The 24087-nt window shown below is 32.7% G+C and overlaps 1 protein-coding gene across 2 annotated transcripts; it reads left to right on the top strand.

The window, feature by feature from the left end:
• Positions 1-324: 324 nt before the first annotated feature.
• On the top strand, positions 325-23859 carry LOC143249005 (uncharacterized). Of its 2 annotated transcripts, none has more exons than XM_076498148.1 (4): positions 325-962; positions 9236-9453; positions 16775-16940; positions 22784-23859. In XM_076498148.1, the coding sequence occupies exons 2-4, from the start codon at positions 9307-9309 to the stop codon at positions 22867-22869; spliced, it is 399 nt and encodes a 132-aa protein (XP_076354263.1). In that variant the 5' UTR covers positions 325-962; positions 9236-9306; the 3' UTR covers positions 22870-23859. The 2 variants fall into 2 exon arrangements, with proteins under 2 accessions (XP_076354263.1, XP_076354264.1); XM_076498149.1 differs by lacking the exon at positions 22784-23859 and adding an exon at positions 21983-22181.
• Positions 23860-24087: the final 228 nt, after the last annotated feature.

Below are 24087 nucleotides of genomic sequence, written 5' to 3'. Positions count from 1 at the left end.
AAGGGAAGACACAAAGACGTCTTTGATTCTTTTTGCCAGTTGACTTGTTTAATGCATAAGAAGACATTATGTCTGTAAATTATAAACATGGTTCTGCAGTTTCTGATACAAAATAAATAAATGCCGAAGTTTTTCACTCCATAACATTCGTACGATTGTTGTCGTTATGTCTAGTTCAGATTCACGGCAATAAACATCAGGTACTTCAAAAATAACACACACTACATATGTTGTGTTTTGTTTTGCCTTTTAATTCGTGGCAGGTGTTTCGTTTTCAAAGAGAATTAACGTTTATCGTATAGAGTGCATCTCAGCGATATAGTTATCACCTTCGCCTTACTCGTGAAGTCGAGTTTCAACTAAAGTTGGTTGATTACTTTTAATTAAAGTGGGCTTTGTGAAAATAGTATTAGGATATTAGTATTTATTTAAATTTGTCTCAAGAACTGGTGAAGCCAGAAGTGACGAAGTGAAAGTATAGATGGCATGGTGAAGACGAGACTGGCATTCCGGATTTCAGTAATCATCGACCTCAAACATTGACGGCTAGTATTTTGTATGAGGAGGTTATAGGATCATTTGTTTCGTGAAAAACATGTTCAGTTGTTTTACATACTATGTTTGTATGCATTCAGTGGTATAATTAACATGTTTATCTAAAATACTGATGACAACGCATTAGATGTGCGCAATTAATGAAGTATTCATACAAGTTTCATGTTCTGCATAACCCACTTCCAGTTTCAGTTTTCACGTACTCCAATATTGCTCTTAACGTACAATTTTTATTCTGTATTATTTAGTTATCATGCACAAGTGTGGGTGAGAACTTTCAAGTTACGTAACCGGGCAATTAGTTTAGCACCTGTGAATGTTTGTTACACCTGTGTAGTTCCTGCTTCGACAGTTCATTTTATCAACGTTTATGCGTTTGTTTCGTATCGCATCTGATCAATTTTAACGTAGGTATATTTTCTTTGAACCACTTTATCGTTATATAGTAGTTATCGTGGAATATTTTTATTTTTTATAAAATGTGATAATCGTATAGTAACAGCACGTTAAAACAATCTTAACTTCATTACATTTTACAGTTAAAATTAAAGTCAATATAACTGTCCTCTATGGTTAAGAATACTCTAGCTGCTATTACTAAGGGTTCTCAGTTGATTAAGTGTGATCGATTATAGATATCAGGAGAGTGTTTTATTTACAAGTTCCAGACTAACTTGTACTCTTAAAAAAGCTAGTATCCAGGTTGTTCAATCTATTTGCAGGGGGTGTAGATTAAAGTTGCATAGATGGAACGGGAGAAATGTAAATTGCTTGAAACGGTAGCGGGCTTATTGAAGAACTTTGGTAGCAAACAGGATTTGAAAAAAGTAAAAATAAAATGTAGCTGACAGAGATTTCTTAAGGTTATGCAACTGGTTCCAAGCACTTGTTAGTGATGAGGGTCAGCAGGTAAGGGAAGCAGATGGGATAACAGGGAATGATAAGGTAAAGGACACGTAAAGTTATAGTTATAAGTGAATCTATAGTTAGACGCTTATGCATAATACGCTTATGCTCTCCAGAAGCGTGGGCACAGGATGTAACTTATGGAACCAGGAAGAGGGTGTTAGTAGCAATGCAAGGTTTGTGATACATTTTGAAGCTAATAATGCAAGGAGCGTACTGATAGATATAAAACACTGATAAGGGCATCCAAGGAAAGGGGACATCGCCTAATTTTGCCACGGATGTTGTCAAGAATGAATTGTTTGGATGAGATACGATTGAATACCAGGCTTAGATCACTATATAGGAATGAGCAAATTGAAATCGGTTGAATTTGTGGGATTGTTTTAAGGGGAAAGTTAATTTCACACTTCAACAAGGCAAGAGCAAATATATTAGCAAGAACTATTAACACAACTATAGTAGTAGACTTAAACTTCAACTAGACAGATGTGAGGACTATGATATTAGTATAATAGGAAATATAATTGACAGTAAAAATGTACAAGAGTCATAAGGTACGAAAGTAATTTAAAGAATATCACTAACCGTTACTATTTTTACACTCCGAGTATTATAAATAAAAAGCGATGAGCTAAAAACAATATTTGGTTCTAACCAACTATAATGCCCCAAGTTGATGTAAGTATAGATACCAGTTTGTTCGTCAATTTTGTTTTCATTCTTTTAAATCACACGCTCATTATTACTTTTTATTCAGATGTTTTCACCTCTAAGATGTTTTAGATGTCCTGTATTTTGCCAATACACACCAACGAACCACAAAAAGTAAAGAATTGACGTACTTTAGGATGCAACCTTATTGTTCAGAACACAACTACACTTTACAGAACCAACCAGATTTTTGCACCCCGCCAGTACAGCGGTATGTTTCCAGATTTACAACGCTAAAATCAGGGGCTCGATTCCCCTGGGTAGGCTCAGCAGATAGCCCGATGTGCCTTTACTATAAGAAAAACATACCAACCAGATTTTTAAATGCATATGATGGTAGTTTTTCTCTCTAAAACAGCGTTAATAGCTTCCTTCATACTAGTACTATGGAAATGAGATTAAAATTTTTTATCTTTACCTTTATGAAATCGGTGCAGCTTTATCAAGCATTATTATTTACGCTTATTGTTTAAGCTAATATCACGTGACACTAAATGATCTTTATTGAAATTTAGTAAATTTTTGTTAATAAACGACAGTGAGTGATGAATAAAAACCACCCAGCCTATGATTCTTTTGAAAACTTGGTTATAAACTGTTAATATAGTTTGCTTAACTTAATTAATACTTATGTATTTCATGTCATTTTATCTTATAGTTTTACTTACTGCTGCAAATAAGCCATCTTTAATCCGAATGACCAAAAAATTGAAATAGTCCACTTTCACTCTTAGGTGAATCTATGATATTAATTTAGACTGATAGCTCATGTGACTATTTGTGTCGGTATGTGTAAAAAATTATCAAATTTGATCCTTTTCTCTTGAATAACATTGAGCATATGGTACATATTTACGCCAAACGAGGCTGGAAATTTAAGTTTTTAAAAGTCTATCAACAAGCGAAATTAAAAATATAGCTAGAAAATCAAAATTGGAGGTGTTATATCTAAAGTATAGTATATCTTAATGAATTGCCTCAAAATTTTGTATGCGAAGAAGAGTCTAGTAGAACGCATCAACTGTAAGTATGCGATAGTGTGTATTTCCACAGTCGAAAATCCAGAAAGTGAAGTATCACTAAGCTATCACTTAGTGTCTTGCAGTAGGCTGTTTCAGCCACGTGAAATACAACTCTGTTTTGATAAATGTATTCACAATACAAGTCAAAATGTTTAATATAGATACTCAAATTGAGATATTAAATAAACTGTAGTTACTGACCTTTATATGAGCCTCCTACTATATATGTAAAAACGGCTCGTTTGGGTTGAGAAAATATTTTACGTAGAGGAGCGAACAAAGTTTCGACCTTCTTCGGACATCGTTTTGTGTTCTCAACCCAAACGAGTCGTTTATATATATATATTTCTCTACAAGTGGGTTTTCTCGACATCACTGAGTTTCCCACTGTTTCGGCAGTGTGTCGGTAGAGTTACAACGATTGAAACCGGGTTTCGATACTGTTGGTTTGTAAAGCACAGGTAGATTATTGTTTAGCTTTATGCTTAATTATAAACAAACAAAAATTCATTCAGTCCAAACATGAGACAAATGAGAGACACGTGACTAATTTTAGTGATACTTGCCGTGTTTCTCCGAAAATAAGACAGGGCTTATATTAATTTTCACTCCAAAATAGGACACTAGGGCTTATTTTCGGGGGATGTCTTATTTTGATATATTAAAAAAATGAAGTTACAAAGTAAAAATTATAAGACCTCTAAATAAATAGAAATTATATTCTATTTAATGTTGCAAACTATTAAACTAACCATTTAAAATAAACTATTATTAAACTATTAAACTAACTGATTAATACCTAAACAAACTAATTAACTAACTATTAAACTAATTAATAAATTAATGGTTTTTTATTTCTTTCCTCTTCCTGCCACTCTTAACTAGGGCTTATTTTAAGGGTAGGGCTTATATTAAAACTATCCCCAAAATCACACTAGGTCTTATTTTATGGGTAGGTCTTATTATCGGAGAAACACGGTATATAACATTTTAATTGTTAATTATTTGTGTTTTTTACTTAGAAATAAATACATTGGTTACAGTTAGCTTGTATGATTTAATTGCACCCAATTACACAACTTTCTAACAGATACTGATAAAATAGTACAAGATAACATTGTTATATTAATTAATCTTTCTCTAAACATAGCCAATGTTGTTTCTCTTCAACCTCACGCAAAGCTATGCAAGGACTAGTGTTTCACCAACGAATAACGAAATTGGACCCACAGCTAAAACAGAGAGAATGTTTGAAAGGATGGTAATTCGAACCTGACTTTCAGATTGAGAGTCGAATGCCTTAAACACCTAGCCATGCTGCGCCATATAATTAAATATTACAAACGTTAATATCATATAATTATTGCTAAGATAATACCTCTTGAGAATTAGGTTAATTTTGCAACGAATCATTCATGGATGAAAAAGAATAATAAAAATTTTAAACATATTTTCCTAAAAGGTCAAAGTATCTGCTACACAGCGATAATATATCCAATAACCTTTCATCTACGAAGTTCATCCAAGCATTGAGTGTCCCTCTGTGTTTTTTGTAACTCATGGTTATTCATATATATATTGATATTTCCACTCATACACAACGAAAAGAAAACAAACTTAATATATATATAACCTATGCCTCCACTGAATAGTTAAATGAAATTCCTTTGTCTTTTAAAGTAATGCTCCTAAAATATTCCTAAGCTGATTATTTGCAGGAATAACTTACTGCCAGTGTTTTCCTTTCAAAGTAATCAGTTTGTTCTTAAATGTGGCAAATAGATATATTTCTTCAGGTCACCTTCTTTCATAGAGTTTGGAAGCTAAATCTACAGCTTTCTAAGAGGACAGAAGATCCTCTTAATTTCAAAAAAGGAAGTAGGGTAAACTAAGAGTAACCTCACGATAGCCTCAACTTGATCAAATAGCTACAGACCTTCAAAATTTCTTCAGATTCAATGCTGGAATTATAGATGTTTCTTTAAATGAATATTTCTAATTTCTTACGTAATAGTTTCGTAGTCAATTATGGGTGTTTTCCCACGTCATTTTCAGCATTTCCAGTGATCAAGAGAACATTCTTTAATTTTTAAAGAATGTTGTCCTCTAGTACATATGCTCCCTCAAATACACATGCACTGTGTCTAGCAACGTCTGGTGCTTAGTGCTGTAGTACTCTAAAAAAAGTTGGTGCAAGTGCTACAGCCTCACTAGTAAAAGTGCTTGTGCAATTTTTTCATATGTGGCATTTGAATTGGCTGGATATTCAAGGAGTTGATTTATCCTATTGCTTTATTTTATACTTTGCTAAAGCTCTCCTCTGTTTCTTTTTTATTGATGTTTTGACACACTCCATTGTAGCAAGCATTTTAAAAGCGATCTGTGTTCTATTTTGCCAAGAGGTGTTTGGACACTTCAATTTCTCCATAACTCCAGTGTCTATACTTAACCCTACAATTATGTTTCCCTACTGAAGTCTTCCCAGATGTCCATTTCAGTTAGTTCTTAAATCTGATGCACGAGAAGAAAGTAACTCCTCCCAAACTAAGAAACATTGGCTCATACTGATTAACCCTAATTGAATGACTGGGTTGCAAATAGACCGTCTTTTGGGGCTATGGTGACTTCAAAACAATATAGGAACTACTCTCAGACTTTGCTCTAAACATTACCTTCAAATTTCCCACTTGTTGAACAAGCACACCAACTCATTAATACACTGCCAAGGATTCTGAATCAGGGGAGAGGTTATACAAACTACCTGGCTAATAATATTTACAAAATGAGGATCACAATAGACGTAATGAAATCTGTGCTCCTGAGTATTGGCCTGACAATTGGCCTGAAGCGAATAGCTTCACCATCATATATTTTTCCTTGGCTATATATTAGGGTATTGCCTGGAGCGTAGTTCCTAGGATGATGGAGGATACATCACCCCTTCATTTTAGATGGGGGGTATGGTGCATACAATCATCCCCTACAGTTTGGTCTGTTGAATTATTTTATTGCATCACAGGCCTACAAATTGTGTGTGTGTTCTTGTGATTCTCGTGTTCTAACCAATCGAATTACATAATTAGGCCTAGATGTAGGCTTTTTCAGTAGCCGAAATGTACATCTTTAATATAGGCATGCTTCTAAGCTTTTCGATCTGAGCGATAGTTCGTTAGTATCATTCAGTAGGCTTAAGTATACATGCAAGGCTTGCAAGCACTATCACAGAATCTACCTACGTAATGTAAGATTAAGTAAAGTTTTCATCACAACAGAATGAACAGAGCATGAAATTCGGAAATATTACTCCCAAGCGTAAACTCCTGTGATCTAGATCTAGCAGGCCATTTGTAGCTTGTAGCTGCATCAATCTTATGTGTATATTGTGCGGGTTTCCTACGCCATTTGTTCTTATGCATGTCTAGCCGGTTTTATTGTCAAACGCCTTACTCTCCTTAGCTGCTAAAGCTGCTAACTATACTGTACGTTTAGTGTACAGTTAACGACAGGTTCGGGTCGCTCGGATCCATACACGCCCTACATCACCCCCTCCGCTCCCTTTAGTCTGAGCCTCGATTTTACAACAAGGCTACTCAGACCTGTGTTTGTGGCCCTCATTAATCCATGAAATTTCAAATTATCACCGCCCTCTAATAAAGTGCTGGTGTTTCATGGTGAAAGAACAATATATTCTCTTATCATAAATAGTAAAAATATTGTATTTTCTTGTATAATTAGAACACAAAAGGAGCGATTTCAACGGCCTGAAGCCTCTACTCGAATTGTATTGTTAGTTTTTGTTTAGGTGTTTTTATTTAATAGACGTGCTTATAGGCACTATATCACAACAAGATATTTGATGAAGCTGAGAAAAAGGTAACATTCCTAGATCTGGTAACTGTTGAACTACCACGCATTCGCAGACCCCCAAGAAGGATCACAGGTGATGGCTCAGCACACCATTCTGCAACAGCTGGAGATTACTACAGAAGCCAATATTTTGAATTTGTGGACACAGTCATAGAACATCTGACCACTAGATTCAATGCAGACAACAATCACTTGAGGCAATATGTGGCACTTGAGAACATGATCACATCTGGCAAGATTAACAACTCGGTTCTAAACTTCTATCCAAAAATCTCTGCACATCGGCTCGAGTTTCAGTTTTCGATGTTCAAAGGAACAACAAAAGCAGTATCTCTGAAAGGTGCGAAGGATGCTTACTGTAAAGTGCATGAAACAAGCCAGCAGATGTTTAGTGAAGTGTTTCTTCTCATGAAAATTTTGCTTGTATGTCCAGTATCCAGCTGCGAATGTGAACGCAGCTTATCTGCATTAAGACGGTTGAAAACGTGGTTAAGGTCAACTATGTCTCAGTGCCGCCTCAACTATGTGGCAGTTTATCACACTCACAAAGATGAGGTCGACAAGATAAATATAGAAGAGCTTATGAAAGAATTGATAAACAGATCATCACGAAGGAGGTCTACGTTTGGGAACATGTAGACTAGAGGACTAAATGAATCTTACTTCAATGAAAAGTATGAATAATTATGTGCTACATTGTATTGATGTGTAATTTTCAAGTGTTCGCAAAGACATTTTAATTATTTTTATCAAACAACATAAACAGGGTAATTACTAATTTCATTAATATTTGAAAACGTAATTCATCCAATGAAAGTTATTAGTAACCTTGTCAAATATAATGGCCATTTTTTATACTGTGCATTGTACAGGAATAAATTCATGTGGCAGTTAATTTGTGACACATTTGTCTTTATTCTATTAACATGTTGAAAACTGTTCACAACACCTCAATTATATAAACCTACATAGAAACCTTGAAGTATCGTGGCAACAAGATTACTCTGTGACTGCATGTTTACAGCTTTTAGGTAATCAGAGATTACCAATTTGCAAATTAACAGTTCACATAAGTGGTTGCAAAAATCCTCCCCCCCCCCATCGGGTCTAAAAATCTACGCCCCTGGTTATTGCCAATTTTCAGTTAAAAGGCTTTTGGTTATACTTGTTAATAGTATAAATATGCTGTGTTATCGTGTTTGGATTTTTTTTTACAGTAGATGTCTGTAACTTGCTGATGATACATGCGACAATAATCAACAGCACACACTTCACTTGTTTTCAAAATAATATATATATTCGGAACATGTTAAACATAGGTATAACAAATTGTTCGCACTATAGAGATTATAGACATATCATTAATTCTTGTCTTCTTGTCAAAAGTCCACTTGAGCTTATTAACTTTCCTTTGTTTCAGTTAAGAAGCGATTACTATTGCACTAACATTTTGTGCATGTTTCTCTTACAATTTCGGTACGAGTGGTTGCAGTTGTATCCTACACTGATAAAATTGTCTGCTCCGTTTTCGTGTTTAGGCCCACTTGCAATAAACATATAACTTTTATCAAAGTCCAGACAAGGCTTTAGAAATCTATTTAACAAAATAAATTATACATATCTCATTTGAAACTGTTAGTTTTCTTCTAACATGATTATCGTTAAACGTACATAAACTGTTAGGCCTATAACGTCTTTGGCAGTTAACTTGATGCATTTCTTTTACTTGGTGGTGACTTTACTCTCTTCTGCTTCAATCTGTCCTTTCCTCTTCAACTCCCACTGTTTATATGTTTATTACTTAATCATCTCTTTTCTACATTCTTGACATCAAAAAGTTTCAAACACCACTTCCAATAATCGTCCGTTTTTAACACTATAATGATAATAATAATAGCTAAACAATAATAAAATATTTATTCCCAAAACAAACCAGTTAATAGCATCTACACTAAACAGTCTTTCATATCATGACATCTATGAAGACAAAAAATGAATTGATTTTTTTGTTTTATTACTAAAATATAGATATATTCTCTTATCAAATCCATTAGTTTTACTTGCATTTTCTACAATTCAAATAAATAGCTGTCTCTTACTGAATATTAATATCAGAATTGATGTTTTATTTTATTATTTATTTGATACATGTATATACCTTTTATTTTCAGAGGATCGGTTAAATTAAAGGTTTCCCAGTGTTCAATATATTACAAGCCTTTACCTGAATTTATGGTCCCCAATGGCTCACAAAATTAAAGAAAATGAATATGACAAACTGGATGAAAAAATTCTTCGATCTCCACGTCCTGCTATTAAAATTCCTGATGTGACTTTTTCAGAACTTATATATCATTACTCAGAAGAAAATGGAGACAAACGGCTTTTGGTGAGTGTTTGGCTCATAGGATTAAAGTTAATTTTATAAATATGTTACTATCATTATTATTGAGAGCATCAATTGAAAACCTTGAATAAAACCTATATCACCAAAATTATTGTAAATGTAAACGTCTTTAGAGACCTGTAAAGGATTAATGAAAAGAAAAATTACAATTTATATGTTTAATGACCAGACAATGTTAATTTATTTTGAAAGCTTCTCCAATGGTCTGGAAAAGTGCGTAAGCTTTATCAGTATTTATTTTGGTTTCATTATTACACAGTACCATTGGGGGCGTATTTATAGGTTTCTAAATCACTTGCATTTCTTGGTATCTGTCGATGGGACACACACAGAGTGGTCAGACTGTTGGGTTCCACATGCGGTAAACATGATGAAACCATCTCTAGTTTCTGTGCTCCAGAAACAAATCTTGGAGAAGAGAATCTGCACAGCTTAGTTTTCTTTATGCAGGAAATATTCTCCAGTATCTCTTTGTTGGCCATGGTCTTAGGCTTAGGATTACTTTTAGAATCTTAAACCATTTGGTACTCCTTTCCAAAGTAGAAAACAATGTTGTCTTTAATTTCGCAACATAATCAAGCAAATACTTTTACTTCAAACTAAAAATATTTAATGAAAAACAAATAAAATAAGATAGCCAGAAAGGTTAGAAATTTAAAGTAGTGTAGCTCACTTAAGGATTAAAAATGTTTGGTGACTTCTGTTAAGTTAGGAATTGAGCTAATAGTAATAGACATTGCCCAATTCTAGCTAAAAAGGTACAGTTATTGTGTACTCTACTGTTGCACATATGAAATAATGGCTGGCTGTCAGTGCGTATGGTGCTACGTATCTTATTAAATGAAATGCTGGTCTTTCTAAACTCAGCTTCAAGCATATCAGTGTATTTTTCCTGATCTCAATGAGATTATCATTAGAACTTCAGATTTGCCTTTGCAATACTCTAAATTATTAGTGATTTATAAAATTCATTTTGCTATCGAGAACATGTAGGTGGTCATGAAACAATGATTCTGGTTTGTGTTTGAGCTACCAAATACTTAAAGCAAGCACAATATTCGGGTTATAAATGGGTGTTTGTGTCTAAATGTACATGGTTCCTCTTCAGTAAAGAAGGATATTTTGTGACTATTTACGAATTTAGTACATCACCTCTCATACAAAACCTGTGATCAACCTTTCTGTCATTGTTTTTCTTACTCAGTGTATCGATTACTTTAATTACAGATAAATTTCATTCACCAGATGAACCTTCACTCTTTTCATTGTATAGAGTGATATCTACAATGTCCTTCAATCCTATTTATTCACATCAATCAGGATGGTTTATATAGATGTGAAAGTCTGTCATCAAAACTTCATCTCCATGTCCCATGGGTTATTCATATTATCTGTATATTTAGTTTAAAAAGAAATTAAAGAAAACATCCAAGGAAACTCTTGTCCTCGGTTCTTTAAGAACCGCTGTTAAAATATTGTTTGTATTAATGGTAAAGGAACAATCTATATTAGAGAGATTCTAAATCATACTACATTCTCAGTTCATGAGCTTCCCATGATGGCTAGCTCTTATAATCCCACACAAGTTTGTATATGGAAACTGTCATTTCCAAATAGTGTTGCCCATATATTAAGGCCTCACTGCAGGGAATCACACTCCAAGTACGTTTCAGTTACTTTCTTTGAAAGAAACTCATCTAAGTTTTTACAATTGCACAGGCCCCTCCACAACATCGATCTGAGAGTTCTGCTATTGTGTCCAGTGAGTTAATGATACCACTTCAAAAGTTAACACTTTTTTTTACTGAAAACTGTATTTCCAATAGCTACTTAACCATTCTGCACTCACTACTTCACTGTTTCATAATGTTTTTGTTTCATCTAAGAATAAAGATAATTTTGTTTCATACTTTCTATGATAGGAATTTTTACTTATTATAATTCATCTTCTAATTTTGCTTCTGATTTGTACACAAAGATAAATTAAATATTTATTAAAAATGAATGTTTTTGTTAGATTATTAAATTGGGGCTGCAGAGACAGTAATAAATTTAAACAATTTACCAAAGAAAAAATACACGAGGAACGAAAATGTGCCTGTGCTATTAATTTATAAAACAAAGAAATCCAGTTTTACTTTTTATCAATATAGGTGGCGTACGATAGGTCTTCCTCTTATACCAATAAGGAAGTTGCTTTCTACAGTCGTCGATTTGCAAGTGCACTCATGCGGCAAGGATTGGAAACTGGAGATGTATTTTGTATCTGTGTGACTGACAACATAAATTTCCCAATAGCTGTTCTTGGAGCAGTTAGTGCAGGAGCAGTTATTGTTCTTGGAAAACCTTACGAAACAGAAAGTAATTTAGATTCTAGAATGTAATCTAATTTTTTGTCTATAGTTTCTACATAAGAAATGCAAGTTTAAGAAGTTTTGTATGCACCAAAATGTCCCCCTCCAGAGATTCAACCCATTTTTCAGGTGTCTTATAACACTGAACTATTAAGGGATTGCCACTTGCAGTGAGCAATGTGCAATTATTTCATTTAACAACTTTTCACTTGTAGAAAAATGCCGAAAATCCTTTTAACAAGACAACTTTACTTTCTTCCCATTGTAACAATTCTTTTACATTGATTTCTCATGTCTAAGCATTGGTCGAGTGTGGTGTATTAACTTAAAGCCATTGGAAATAACGAATTTGCGATTATCTCCACTCTCATCAATGCACCCTCTATTCTGTTACCGTGTATGAGAACCTCACAAATATAATGCAATCACGTTTTCTCGACAAAGCAGGAGTTTTTCATGGTTTTCTTTGACAAAGTGTTGCACTTCGTACATCCAATCAGTATCAAATCCAATAGTCCAATCAGTACCAAACACCTGTTGATCTTCTTCAAATAATAACTTGGAATTGTAAGATTTAGGGCTTTTCCTATGCCCACTTTGAGCTTACTTCTCCATTGTTCGAGGTACTATTTAGTTTTCCTTATATTTTTATTCATACTGGAAAATTTACTATTTGATTATGTGACAAGATGTATAGACTTTGCACCCTCATTTGTTATGTTTGAATAGTTTGGTTTTCTGCCTCCTGGTGGACAAATATTTTGTTTGCCATATATATATATATAAATTTAGGAGGGAATTCAGGGTGGATCAACTTATCATTTTAAACCAATCAGATTTTCTTATACTTATTGATCCCCAGACTTGCCCTATGAAGTTTCTTCTTCCCTGATAATTGTTGGCAGCCTTTCAATGATCTGTACTTCATATTGTAATGAATGGAGTTTTCTTTTGACTTCTACCCTGGTCCATGGACTGCTTCTGTTCCTTCAGTAGAGATATCTTGGAAGGTATATATATGCAAAAACGGCTCGTTTTTAAAATATTTTCTCAACCCAAACGAGCCGTTTTTGCATATATATTTCTCTACAAGTGGGTTTTCTCGACATCACTGATATCTTGGAAGGATTTTCTACACCTACTGTTGCCTTTGTGTTTTACATGTGTCTTCTTTTTATCATTACCTGATGTTTCTGAGTATCCCAGCGGCATTCTTATTGCAAATTGATGTCATCCGTTTGCCTTTTTCGTGTTGTTCACCACCAGAACTTCCTTTTCTCTAGCAAATGAATTGCTTCAAACTTTAGTTTCAGAGCCTTTCTATTCAGGCCGCTCATCCATTTATATTACCGTCCTTTTATACTTAGTTATATTAAGAATCTAGTAAAATACACAGGTATAAAAGTTTGACCTCTCGGGACCAAAATTCTAATTAGATCTCAAATCATTCAAGAGGTGATGGAACTATGAGCTAAAAGTTTATATATGATAAAAAAGAAAAACACTCGAATATGATCTATGAGTTGTTGTGCAATGACTAATAACAAGATTTGAAAAAGTTAAATAGTTATAATAAATATAACAAGTAGGTACAACAATAATATGTATGTACTTTGTCAATGAAGGAACTGTAATATTGCTATTACTGTTTTATCTCTCTCCTTACAATCTTTACTCTTTGTAACTTAACATATTGATTTCTTTTTCTCTGTATGTTTAAATTAAAGAAAGAATAATGTAAAATGACAGTGAATTAACATTTCTATTTTAGAAAAAAAAAGAGATATAACAAAAAGGAAAGGAAATTGTATACAAGATTTACAAATCAACATACAAAAACAAAATATTAGCAGCTATCGTCACTGCAAATTTTATGTACTTACGAGTAAAAGAGTAAAGTGTAAGATGTATAAATGAATAAACCAGCATTTTAAGTAATTAAATATACGTTATGCAGTTTAGTATAAGTCATTGGTCAAACGCAAAATAAATTAACATTGAAGTTTAATGCTGGAATAAAGGCGTTCATGTGCATCTGGCATTGGTTGTGAGGGAATACTTAATAGCAGAACATGAAAAATTAGGTGAAGTATGAATTACTTCTGCAGTTTTGGCTGCTTACTTCCGTAATACCACAGGCGAAGGGCTTTTATCTGTCTTCTTGTCTCTGTTCATTTTGAAAGTGAAAGCAATGCTAGTCGTTGGAAGACCAGTAATGGTATTCCCAGATTGTTGTGGATCAGAAGAATAGTTTTCTTTCTGTAAGGGAAAGTCAGGCTTCTCCACAACAGCGAATTTATGAAGACTAGTTGTATCTGAATACACATGAATTGATTTGATGATTATCTGCTTTGACTTGGAGAAAAAAAAAATATTTTCTTAAGAAGAAGACGAAAAAAAAGGAATAATAATTCATCAGCAGAGAACTCACTCAACGTTTCTTTAAATGAATCTATTTGATCTTCGGTGTCCATCTAGGAAGATTTTAATATATGTTATTAATATTCCATACACGTAATTTACGAAGTAACATACACACGCACATACACACACTTCAACTATGCATGTATATTCATTAATTTGTTTAAACTTAAAAGTACTAAGAGTAAGTGCTCTTTAAAAAATTCAAGTAATAACTACAGTTTACTGTTAAACTGTAGCTATCACATCTGAAAGTATAACCTTTTTATTGTCATTTAATCACATCATAATGAAAAATTATAAAAGGCATCACAATCGTAATCATAAAAGCCACGTGTTGGCATGTCTACAATTTTTAAGCTCGATTTCTATGAATTTCGTAAGTTACGTAGTCCAATTGCACTTTTTTCTTTTCCTGTAATACTTCCTCTTTTGATTGATAGTTCCCGTTTTAGTCTCATTTGCTGGGAAAATGATACATCTTCGGATTTACAACGCTAAAACCAGACGCTCCATTCCCTTCGGTGGGGGGGGGGGGCGAGGCCTGGCATGGCCTAGCGCGTAAGGCGTACGACTCGTAATCCGAGGGTCGCGGGTTCGCGCCCGCGTCGCGCCAAACATGCTCGCCCTCCCAGCCGTAGGGGCGTTATAATTTTACGGTCAATCCCACTATTCGTTGGTAAAAGAGTAGCCCAAGAGTTGGCGGTGGGAGGTGATGCCTAGCTGCCTTCCCTCTAGTCTTACACTGCTAAATTAGGGACGGCTAGCACAGATAGCCCTCGAGTAGCTTTGTGCGAAATTCCAAAAAACAAACAAACAAAAACAAACCCATCGGTGGGCACCGCAGTTAGTCCAACTGTGCTTTGTGTATCAAAACACACACACACGATTTCAATTGAATTTAGTTACGAACATAGATGAAAGTAGCTCCCAATTTCGCCACTTTTTCAGATGTAGATAAGATTGTGAAAAGTAAAAGAAATAACATAAATATATACTTGGGAATTATTACTTTATATCCTTTTCCGAAACAGACTGAGGATACAAATTTTTTTTGTAGAGAAAAGCATAATGTATAACTGGTCAACACCACAATACATCCTGAAAGTACATTTATGGTTAAACTTAAAGGACGTTTGCCATGTTGAGTATAGTAGTCGATGACAACTGAAATTTAGTGAAATCGTAATTTGTATTTTGTGTCTTTTTTTGTACAGTGATATAGAGTTAACTCTGTTACAGGTATTCTGTATTCGTGACTTAACAGGTAATAATAAAAGAAGTACAGCTACGCTTCAACTGGTCAACTTACAAGTTATAATTTGAATGCGTGGTAGATCCTGCGCTTGAAAACACGAGATTTTAGGTATACTTGGTCCTGAGATTTTGGGCTGACTCCCAGATTTTTGTTGAGATCGCCTTTAGATGGTTATAATTAGCAATATATATATGTATGAAAAGAAAGTACATGATTGAAAATTTAAAAGCTGACAAACTGTTATCAGTTTCTGTAAAGTAACTTTTTATCTGGCCTACTTACTTTTGTGAATTATTACAGTATATATATGTAGCCAAAGCACAACGTAATGTTATCAAAACCTTTGAACTGTGACTTTCAAATATGTCCTATTAACTATAGTGCAAGTAGTTTTAATGTTGTATTCTGAATCATGAATCAGCATGTAAGATGTTTTGTTAAAGTAATTTGTTTGAAAAGTCGAGTAATAATTGTATTAAGGTTCTGCATCATACCAACGTATATGTGTACTTTCATTACTATCATTTCTGAGCAGTTTTGATATTTGTTCATGTCGAATCATTGAGGTGAAAGATACTCTGTATATGTTACCAGCTAATGAACACAAATTGATGCTGTTGATATGGTTGTTTAAGATTCTCACTACACCTTCTTCTGTTGTAGGATCAAAAAGAAATAAAGTTAAAGTTATTTCACTTTTGTTCAAACCATTATTTCTAAAACTAGGGATTCAACACCCTAAAAAGGGTTGCAAAGCTATTGTATGGATGGGTTGGTCATGAGATGATTAAAATAAAAAAACAGATTAGTGAATAATTCAGCATATGTACAGTAATTTGCTGTTACTTTGGGTGTTAATTGGAGTCATCACATCCCAAACTATTTCAAATGGGAGCCCAACAAAATGGTGTGAGAGTCAATAATTTAAACAGTGACATTAGTCTCCCAAAGTTTGATTCTGATGATTATTTTGGAAAAAAAACTGTTTGTTTCTGTTAGACATTTCTAATTTTTCTTCATAGACAGAAAAGAGGAGTTTAATGACACAAGATATTTTAAATAAAAATGAATTGTTTTTTATGTATTCTAAAAATTATAACAGTTATATTTACAACAACAGTAAAGCATTTTTGTTATGTTTACAATGATAAATTTGTTTCAATACATATTTTTAATGTTCACAAAAGGAGACTATGGGTATTATGACTTGGAAGGAAACCTATACATCACAAACAGAATAAAAGATATGATTAAAACAGAACTTTGTCAGGTTTCTCCAACAGAAATTGAGTCATTGTTATGTAATCATCCTGCTGTTGATGATGCTGCTGTCATTAGAATACTGGATTCTTTTATGGTGGAAGTTCCACGTGCCTACGTTGTGTTGAAGCAAAGTTTTAAATTGGAACCAGCTGAACTTCTTCAGTTTGTGTCAGGTGAATGATGTTACATTTATGTATATATATTTAAATCATTTTTGGCAATTTTAATCTGTTTCATACCAATAAATATATCACTATGAAACAGTATTGGTAACTTAAGTATTTACAGCTTTGTTGTTGGAAATATGCTCAGTGTTCAATTGTCATAGAATAGTTACATGTAACAAGACTGCTTAGTAAAACTTTCTATTGTGCATTAGGATGTAAGATTCCTTGTAACACTCTCATAATGTGTCACAATATATGCCTGAATGTCAACATATATGAATGAATTAACTATAATTTTTTACAGAATATACTATTACTTGCTAGAGTCTAAATGATAAATTACCATTATCTAATATACCAATAAAAATTATAGCATTTGACTGCATTACATTTTACTTCTCCCATACCTTACTTTAAATTCTAATATAGTAGTTCCAAACCTTTTTCTCGCTCTGCCCTGAATTCTGGTTTGGTGGATAGCTCAGCAACCCATGTATTCAAATAGTTCAATTGTAATATAATATGTGAAGACATAAATAGGGATAAAATAAATAAGGATAAATGAAAAACATTTAGGCTACAAAGGAAAGTTTAGACAGTTACTGGATACTTTGGCAACCAGGTTTTGTATCCTGATGCAAAGATTAAGAACCATTGCTCTAATAGGAATGTTTTGAACTTCATAATGTAAATATCTATATCTTAGACTCTATTAAAAATGCATTACTGTAGTATTAAAATCATTATTTCTACTGAATTTTTTAACTAAAGCTAATAAAAATTAAGAACTTCGTATGATGCCTAAATAACAACACTTATGTTATCTGTTTCTTTACATTTGCTTTTTATACAATAAGTGATATGAAATATTCCTTTTTATTTTATACGATTGTTATGACATGACAGACCTGAATAATACAACAGTCCAGTTAAGAAATTAAGCCCATGTAATATGTGTAAAAACTATAATATGAAGATCGATTGCATGTTCTAAGATCAGATGGCATATTAATGAATTCCCAACCTCAATGTTGCCACAGAAAGAAATGTGACAGCTTTTGCTGAAGAAGGGAGTTTCCATTTTCTACCTTGACATTCTTGCTTAATAAAGCATTTAGGATAGCAGTGGACTCTGGTAGCACGTCCCGGTCCAATTAATATTAATGCCTTCACTCACAGATTGAAAATTATAATTAAAGTATAAAATAGGACCCTCCATTATAAAATTAAATGGTAAATAACCATCTACTAATTCCTCTGTTATAGTTCAAATGGTAGTTAGGAAAATGTCTTCTCATTATAAATAAAAGCAATCTAGTTATCATTCCTGAGACTTATACTAATTTTTTGTCACTATTACTTAGCATATTAATGAGCTAACCTTCAGTTTTAGTAAATTCATTTAATTGAAACGGTTGTTTCCAACTAGTGTTCAGGTGATAAATTTTTACACTCTAACATTGCTTATAAGCTTGATAAAAGATCTAAAGTAACATGTGAATGAAATGAAACATTTTCCCTATCATGGTTCTGATAACTATTTTTGTATGATTTTTATCTGTTATATGTAATTCAGGAAGTCAAAGACCACATATAGCAACAGGAATAAAATATAGCCTAAATTATTTCAAAATAATTTATCTAAAACTTATCTTGTCATCGTTAACAAAAAGTCATCATAAGGACAGTTTTTGTATTGTGTACTACCAGCTATCAAACTGTATACAATCAATAATACAATTCATTTCAAAGGGAGAATATTATTCTTATAAATTGCACTTATTCTTAAGTGTTTTTTTTACTAAACATGACAGCTATTTTAAGAGGCATTTCTTCCCTAAATACATAGCATTATTATCAAAATTTAGTATCTTAAAAATATAGATACCGTTCAATTTTCAAATTTCAGTCCAGGTTTATTTATAACTTTAATTTTCATAATTATAAGATAACTTGATAAGTTATACAAGTATATATGTTGAAAATTTCACTTCAATCAATGTTACATTTTGAATTAACAGACTTTTGTACATAATACAATTATTTCTTTTCTAAAATACATTTCATTATCAAAATCTGAAATATTTTGTTGCATAATTTTTTTGGTTTTCTATGGTATTTTCTTACTATTTTAACTATTAGCTAGGAGAAAAACAATATCAATCTCTGAATGATAATTACATCTGTATATATATAAATATATATCAAGAGACCAGAATTCAGTAGAGCACAGATTATTTTGTCTACTTTAAGACAAAAAAACACAGATACAAAGAAAGAAAGAAATGACAATACTGTACAAAGGCAAATAAACAGAAATAGACATAGTACATAAAACAAAAAACAGACATAAAATATAAAAATAAAAAAGAAACAAGCCAACAGTCAGAAGAACAAGGCAGGAAATTAAAAGTAGGCCAAGGCAACATTAAAAGATAATTATCAGGTTTTTATGCATGGATTTATTACACTAGGTGTCTGTGATTTGTTGAAATAGACGACACTCAGTTATCTTGATTTTAAATAATATATTAAAACAAGTCAAATGAATATACATATATTTCTTACAATATTTCTTCTTTTTTTTCAGTATCTACACAGGCTGGTTCCATTACTTTAGAAAACAATTGACAAGTTATTCGTTTCTATTATGTTATTACAATACAATCTGTGATAATTTCACTTTAAAACCCACCATAATATGCTTTTTATAGCTAAACTCACAGTCATGTAGTCTAGATATACCTAACTTATACTACATTTTTTATGCATAATTTTAGCCTGATAAAGGCCTGGGACATCCCACAAACTCTATGATATTATGATGGAATAATACACAATGAAAAAACATAAAAGGTTCTAATAATATAGCATTCTTCAATTCACAACATTTGAGCTACTTAAGGCATGATTTGCAGAAAATTACATTAACAATCTTGGATGAATACTCCCTTCAGCAGTTTTCAAATATTGTCCTTCTAGCTTTATCATCTCATCCACATATTTTGGTGCTCTATTTTAGGAATCATGACATTTCAGTAGAAATGTGATCATAATCTATTTACATATTAATAGATCAGCTAGCCCTTCAAATCTTTTTTTACACTTGACCATTTCATTACCAAAAAGTGCAGTATAGTTTCTCTATTTTCAGGATTGACCTCCCTGAACTTCAGGTGAAAATCTTACTCTGTAAATTCATTGTGTTTCAGCAAGCTAGGTCACTTTTAATTTATCATAGTTCATGGTATCATCTCTGCACACAGTTGTAGATTTTTTCCTGTAAGAAGGTACAAATATCGACTTTCTAGTCACGTTTGACCAAGTCCTTACTTTGTGTGTTTATAAATATTCAAGATAGCATCTATATCATCATTCTGTTCAACAAATCAATTTTAACTTTTTAAGTTGGCTGTCCTTGACACCATTTCCATTTCTGGATCCTTCATCTTTCACTTGGATGAGCTTGTTGATTTCATTATGTACTTTTATCCTGTCTAGTCCCAGACTTTCATAATTGACAATCAGCGTTAGCCGTCCCTATTTTTGCAGTGTAAGACCAGAGGAAGGGCAGCTAGTCTTCACCACCATCCGTTAACTCTTGGACTATTTTACCAACGAATAGTGGGAATGATCGTCACATTATAACGCCCCCAGGGCTGAAAGAGCGAGCATATTTGGTGAGACGGGGATTTTCGAACTCGCGAGCCTCAGATTACGAGTCGAACGCCTTAACCCATCTGGCCATGCTGGGGTTATACACTGTGCAAATTAATTGAAACAAGTGGTCATTTTACAATATTTTCAGCATGGCGGTTGGTGTAGGCTCTTCGGACCCGCTGATTTCCTTTAATAGTCATTTTTTCACATAGACGGCGTCATTAGCTGTGTTTTGCAGTACGGTCCATCTATTTTTGGGATATATGACGAAATTTAAGGAATATTACGTCATTCGAAAATGCGTTAGACTTTTCTCAAAAACTGAGGCTATTTGTTTTACTGCTAATCAGTCGTCTTTCATCCGTCATGTACAATGGACGTGACTCCTAGAAAGCGTACAAAGCACACCAGCATAACTTACAAGGAAATCGCGTTTTTAGCAAGATCTGGCTCCGTGCCACACGTCGAAACTTGTGAAGAAATTTATGACTACAACGCGAATAAAAGTGCTGGACTGGCCTGGAAAGACTCCGGACTTAATTCCTATTGAAAAGCTTTGGGCGATTTGTAAAGAAAGACTTCGGGGAAAAAACTGTACTACGAAAGATAGGCTAATTGAGGCCATAATTGAGGTGTGGTACCGCGATCCAAAAAGTAGTAATGATTGCAGTCAACTCGTGGACTCAATGCCAAAGTGGATTAATGATCTTCTGAGAAATAAAGACGGTCATATCATGTTTTAATTTGTGAGTAATTTTTGGATTCTCAGAAATATAACGCAAAATATTGAAATAATCGTAATTTTCCGTCTTGTTTCAATTAATTTGCACAAGGGTATATGTTTCCGGTTTAATTGCTGGCTCACCATTTTTTAGGGATATTAAAACATCTGCTAAGTTCCAAGCGACTTGTACGTCTGCCGATTTTTAATGACAAAATAGAAATTACAACTACATGATCGTAAAAACGCAGAAGACATTCCATAGCTAAAATATATTTTATGCATCGTTGCCCTTTGGGCATTATGCTTATCCTTTAATTAGGGTGCATTATATCGGTGATGGTGATAGGCTTACTAAGTAGCTGTGTTGCAATATCTTCCTATTTTCTGTTTGATTTACATGTGATCGAAAATGTATATATAAACAATATTTTGTAAATGTTCGTGTTGTTGTTTACTTCATTGTTGAAACGTGCTCATTCTGATTTTTGTGATCATTGTGCCAATGTGACGTAAGTGTCATACCTACTATCTTCTTTATATTGTTTTTGTTGGATTGATAATAACTATCCGTATATTTACTTCCTTTTTCAAACGTTTTTATTTACTTATATGTATATATACAGGTTTCTGAAAAGAATATACTTTTTTGTACACTCTTTTCCAGTGGAAGACCTCTTACTTTTCGATATGTCCCAGTAGTCTTGAGTAGCTATTTGTTCTCTTTTCATTTACAAAATCACTCCTACAACATCCAAATCCTGTTTCATTGGGACATAGTAGTTCATAATTAACTCGGTTAAACAATGCACAAACAAGATAGTAAGGATGCTATTCGCATCATGCTTACAAAATATAGTAGAATGTTAACGTACAAAAATAGAATAAATTAAATTGTAATATATATCTGTTGGTATACGTTAATTCCTGTCTATGTTATTGTGCCAATGTGACGTAAGTGTCATACCTACTATCTTCTTTATATTATTTTTGTTGGATTGATAATAACTATCCGTATATTTACTTCCTTTTTCAAACGTTTTTATTTACTTATATGTATATATATAGATAGATAGATACAACCAACGTTTGTGTATAAAGCAAAACATTTTAACTAGCTTTGGTGAGTTTATAGCTTTGTCATGAATAATAAAAAAATTGTTCCTTAGAGAGGCAATTTTTTATACCTTTCTCTTATACCATTATTTAACTGCTGAATCTGCTAAATATTCATGCTCATATATAAGTGTCTTGAGATTATTTCTCTCTGCTTTAACTTTTGATTTAATTATCGTAATTTTAACCTGTTTTGCACTGAAAATGTATTCAGTTATCTAAACTAAACTTTTTAGATTTCTGACCTTTGTATTACTGACTTTTAATGAGACATAGTTTTACTATAATATTTTTTGTTCAATATCATACAGGTTTCTGAAAAGAATATACTTTTTTGTACACTCTTTTCCAGTGGAAGACCTCTTACTTTTCGATATGTCCCAGTACATATACATCAAAATGAAGAATGTTAATCAGGAAAAGCAGGAGAATGCATAAAAATTAATTAAAGAGCCAAGAGCTTCCAGGGCTCTAAAGGCACATTTTCCATATTTTAGTTTCATTGAATAAACCTAATACTGTTCCTTTACCTTTATATTTATATCTTGGTGGTGTTTAGAAATAAAAGTTGTCCAGCGAATAAAAAAATTCATTAATAATGCTTACAACAGATCCACAAATGCTTCTGGTGTCCAAAAGTTAATTTATACATTCTGAATTTTCAAATAATGAACTGGATTTTTATTCATTTTTTTTGAGTAAATAAGGTCTTCAAACTAATTTCATACTAAATTATTTTATGAATAAGAAAATATATTAAAATTACATTAAGATTATTAAAACATGGTTAACGTTGATTAGAATTCCCGTATTCCTTCTTCTCTATTGTGTCTTAAAGTAGCAATTCCAAGAGAAATTTCGTCGTGTTTTTAGTTGAAATAGAACAATATTTTAAATGGATTTAAGTAAACAAATAATTGTGTTTCATATAATATTAATTCATATGCTATTTAACTAGAAACTCGTTACTTTCTTAAGAGGATTAACTTCACTCATAATTTACATGTAACAATAAATTCAAACTGGAAAATAATATTTCATTCTAAGATATATTTGTGTTAACCTCATTGTAAGTTTTTAGATCTCCAATATTTCTATTTGTGTTGTAGATCGTATATCACGTCCCAAATACTTAAGAGGAGAACTAGAGATCTTGGATAAAATTTCCAGGTCTGAAATGGGAAAAATTCAACGAAGAACTTTGCAGAAATACTATTATCAAAATAACAAGTAAACCGAAGTTTTGTAACCTTCCTATATTTTTGAAATATTAGTATGATTTTGAATATTACATTGATTGTTGTTCTACTTTGAAGAGTTAATTCAGTTTACTTCAACGACAATAGGTTCTGTTTTTAATTTTCACTATCCTTTTTGTTGTACCTTCAGGAGGGAGAGGGACTCACACTAAACCTATAAGAGAGAAAGAGGAACAATAAAAATTTTTTGTCCAATTTATTTTGTTTTCAGTTTCACAACTCCATTACAAACACTTGACTTTGTTGTGAATGGTTTATTCATTTGTTTATCTGTTAATTTACAAGTTGTAGTTTTTTGCATTTTCTATATTGACACTTTTTTATAAGACCATACTTTGTGACATAATATTAGTTGGATCTTCTGTTTAAGAAATTTTACATATTGCTTTGTCACAAC

Source organism: Tachypleus tridentatus, chromosome 4, assembly GCF_004210375.1.
Source record: "Tachypleus tridentatus isolate NWPU-2018 chromosome 4, ASM421037v1, whole genome shotgun sequence".
Lineage (NCBI taxonomy): Eukaryota > Metazoa > Arthropoda > Merostomata > Xiphosura > Limulidae > Tachypleus > Tachypleus tridentatus.
The sequence above is the reverse complement of the archived record's forward strand: the minus strand, read 5'-3'. Positions and strand labels throughout refer to the sequence as shown.

Bases quoted from the DNA above. Each gene is read 5' to 3' on its own strand.
- LOC143249005 (XM_076498148.1), top strand. From the start codon at position 9,307: ATGGCTCACAAAATTAAAGAAAATGAATATGACAAACTGGATGAAAAA. The intron at 9,454-16,774 runs GTGAGTGTTTGG...GAACTTTGTCAG, and splicing joins ATGGAGACAAACGGCTTTTG to GTTTCTCCAACAGAAATTGA. The intron at 16,941-22,783 runs GTGAATGATGTT...ACTCTTTTCCAG, and splicing joins ACTTCTTCAGTTTGTGTCAG to TGGAAGACCTCTTACTTTTC.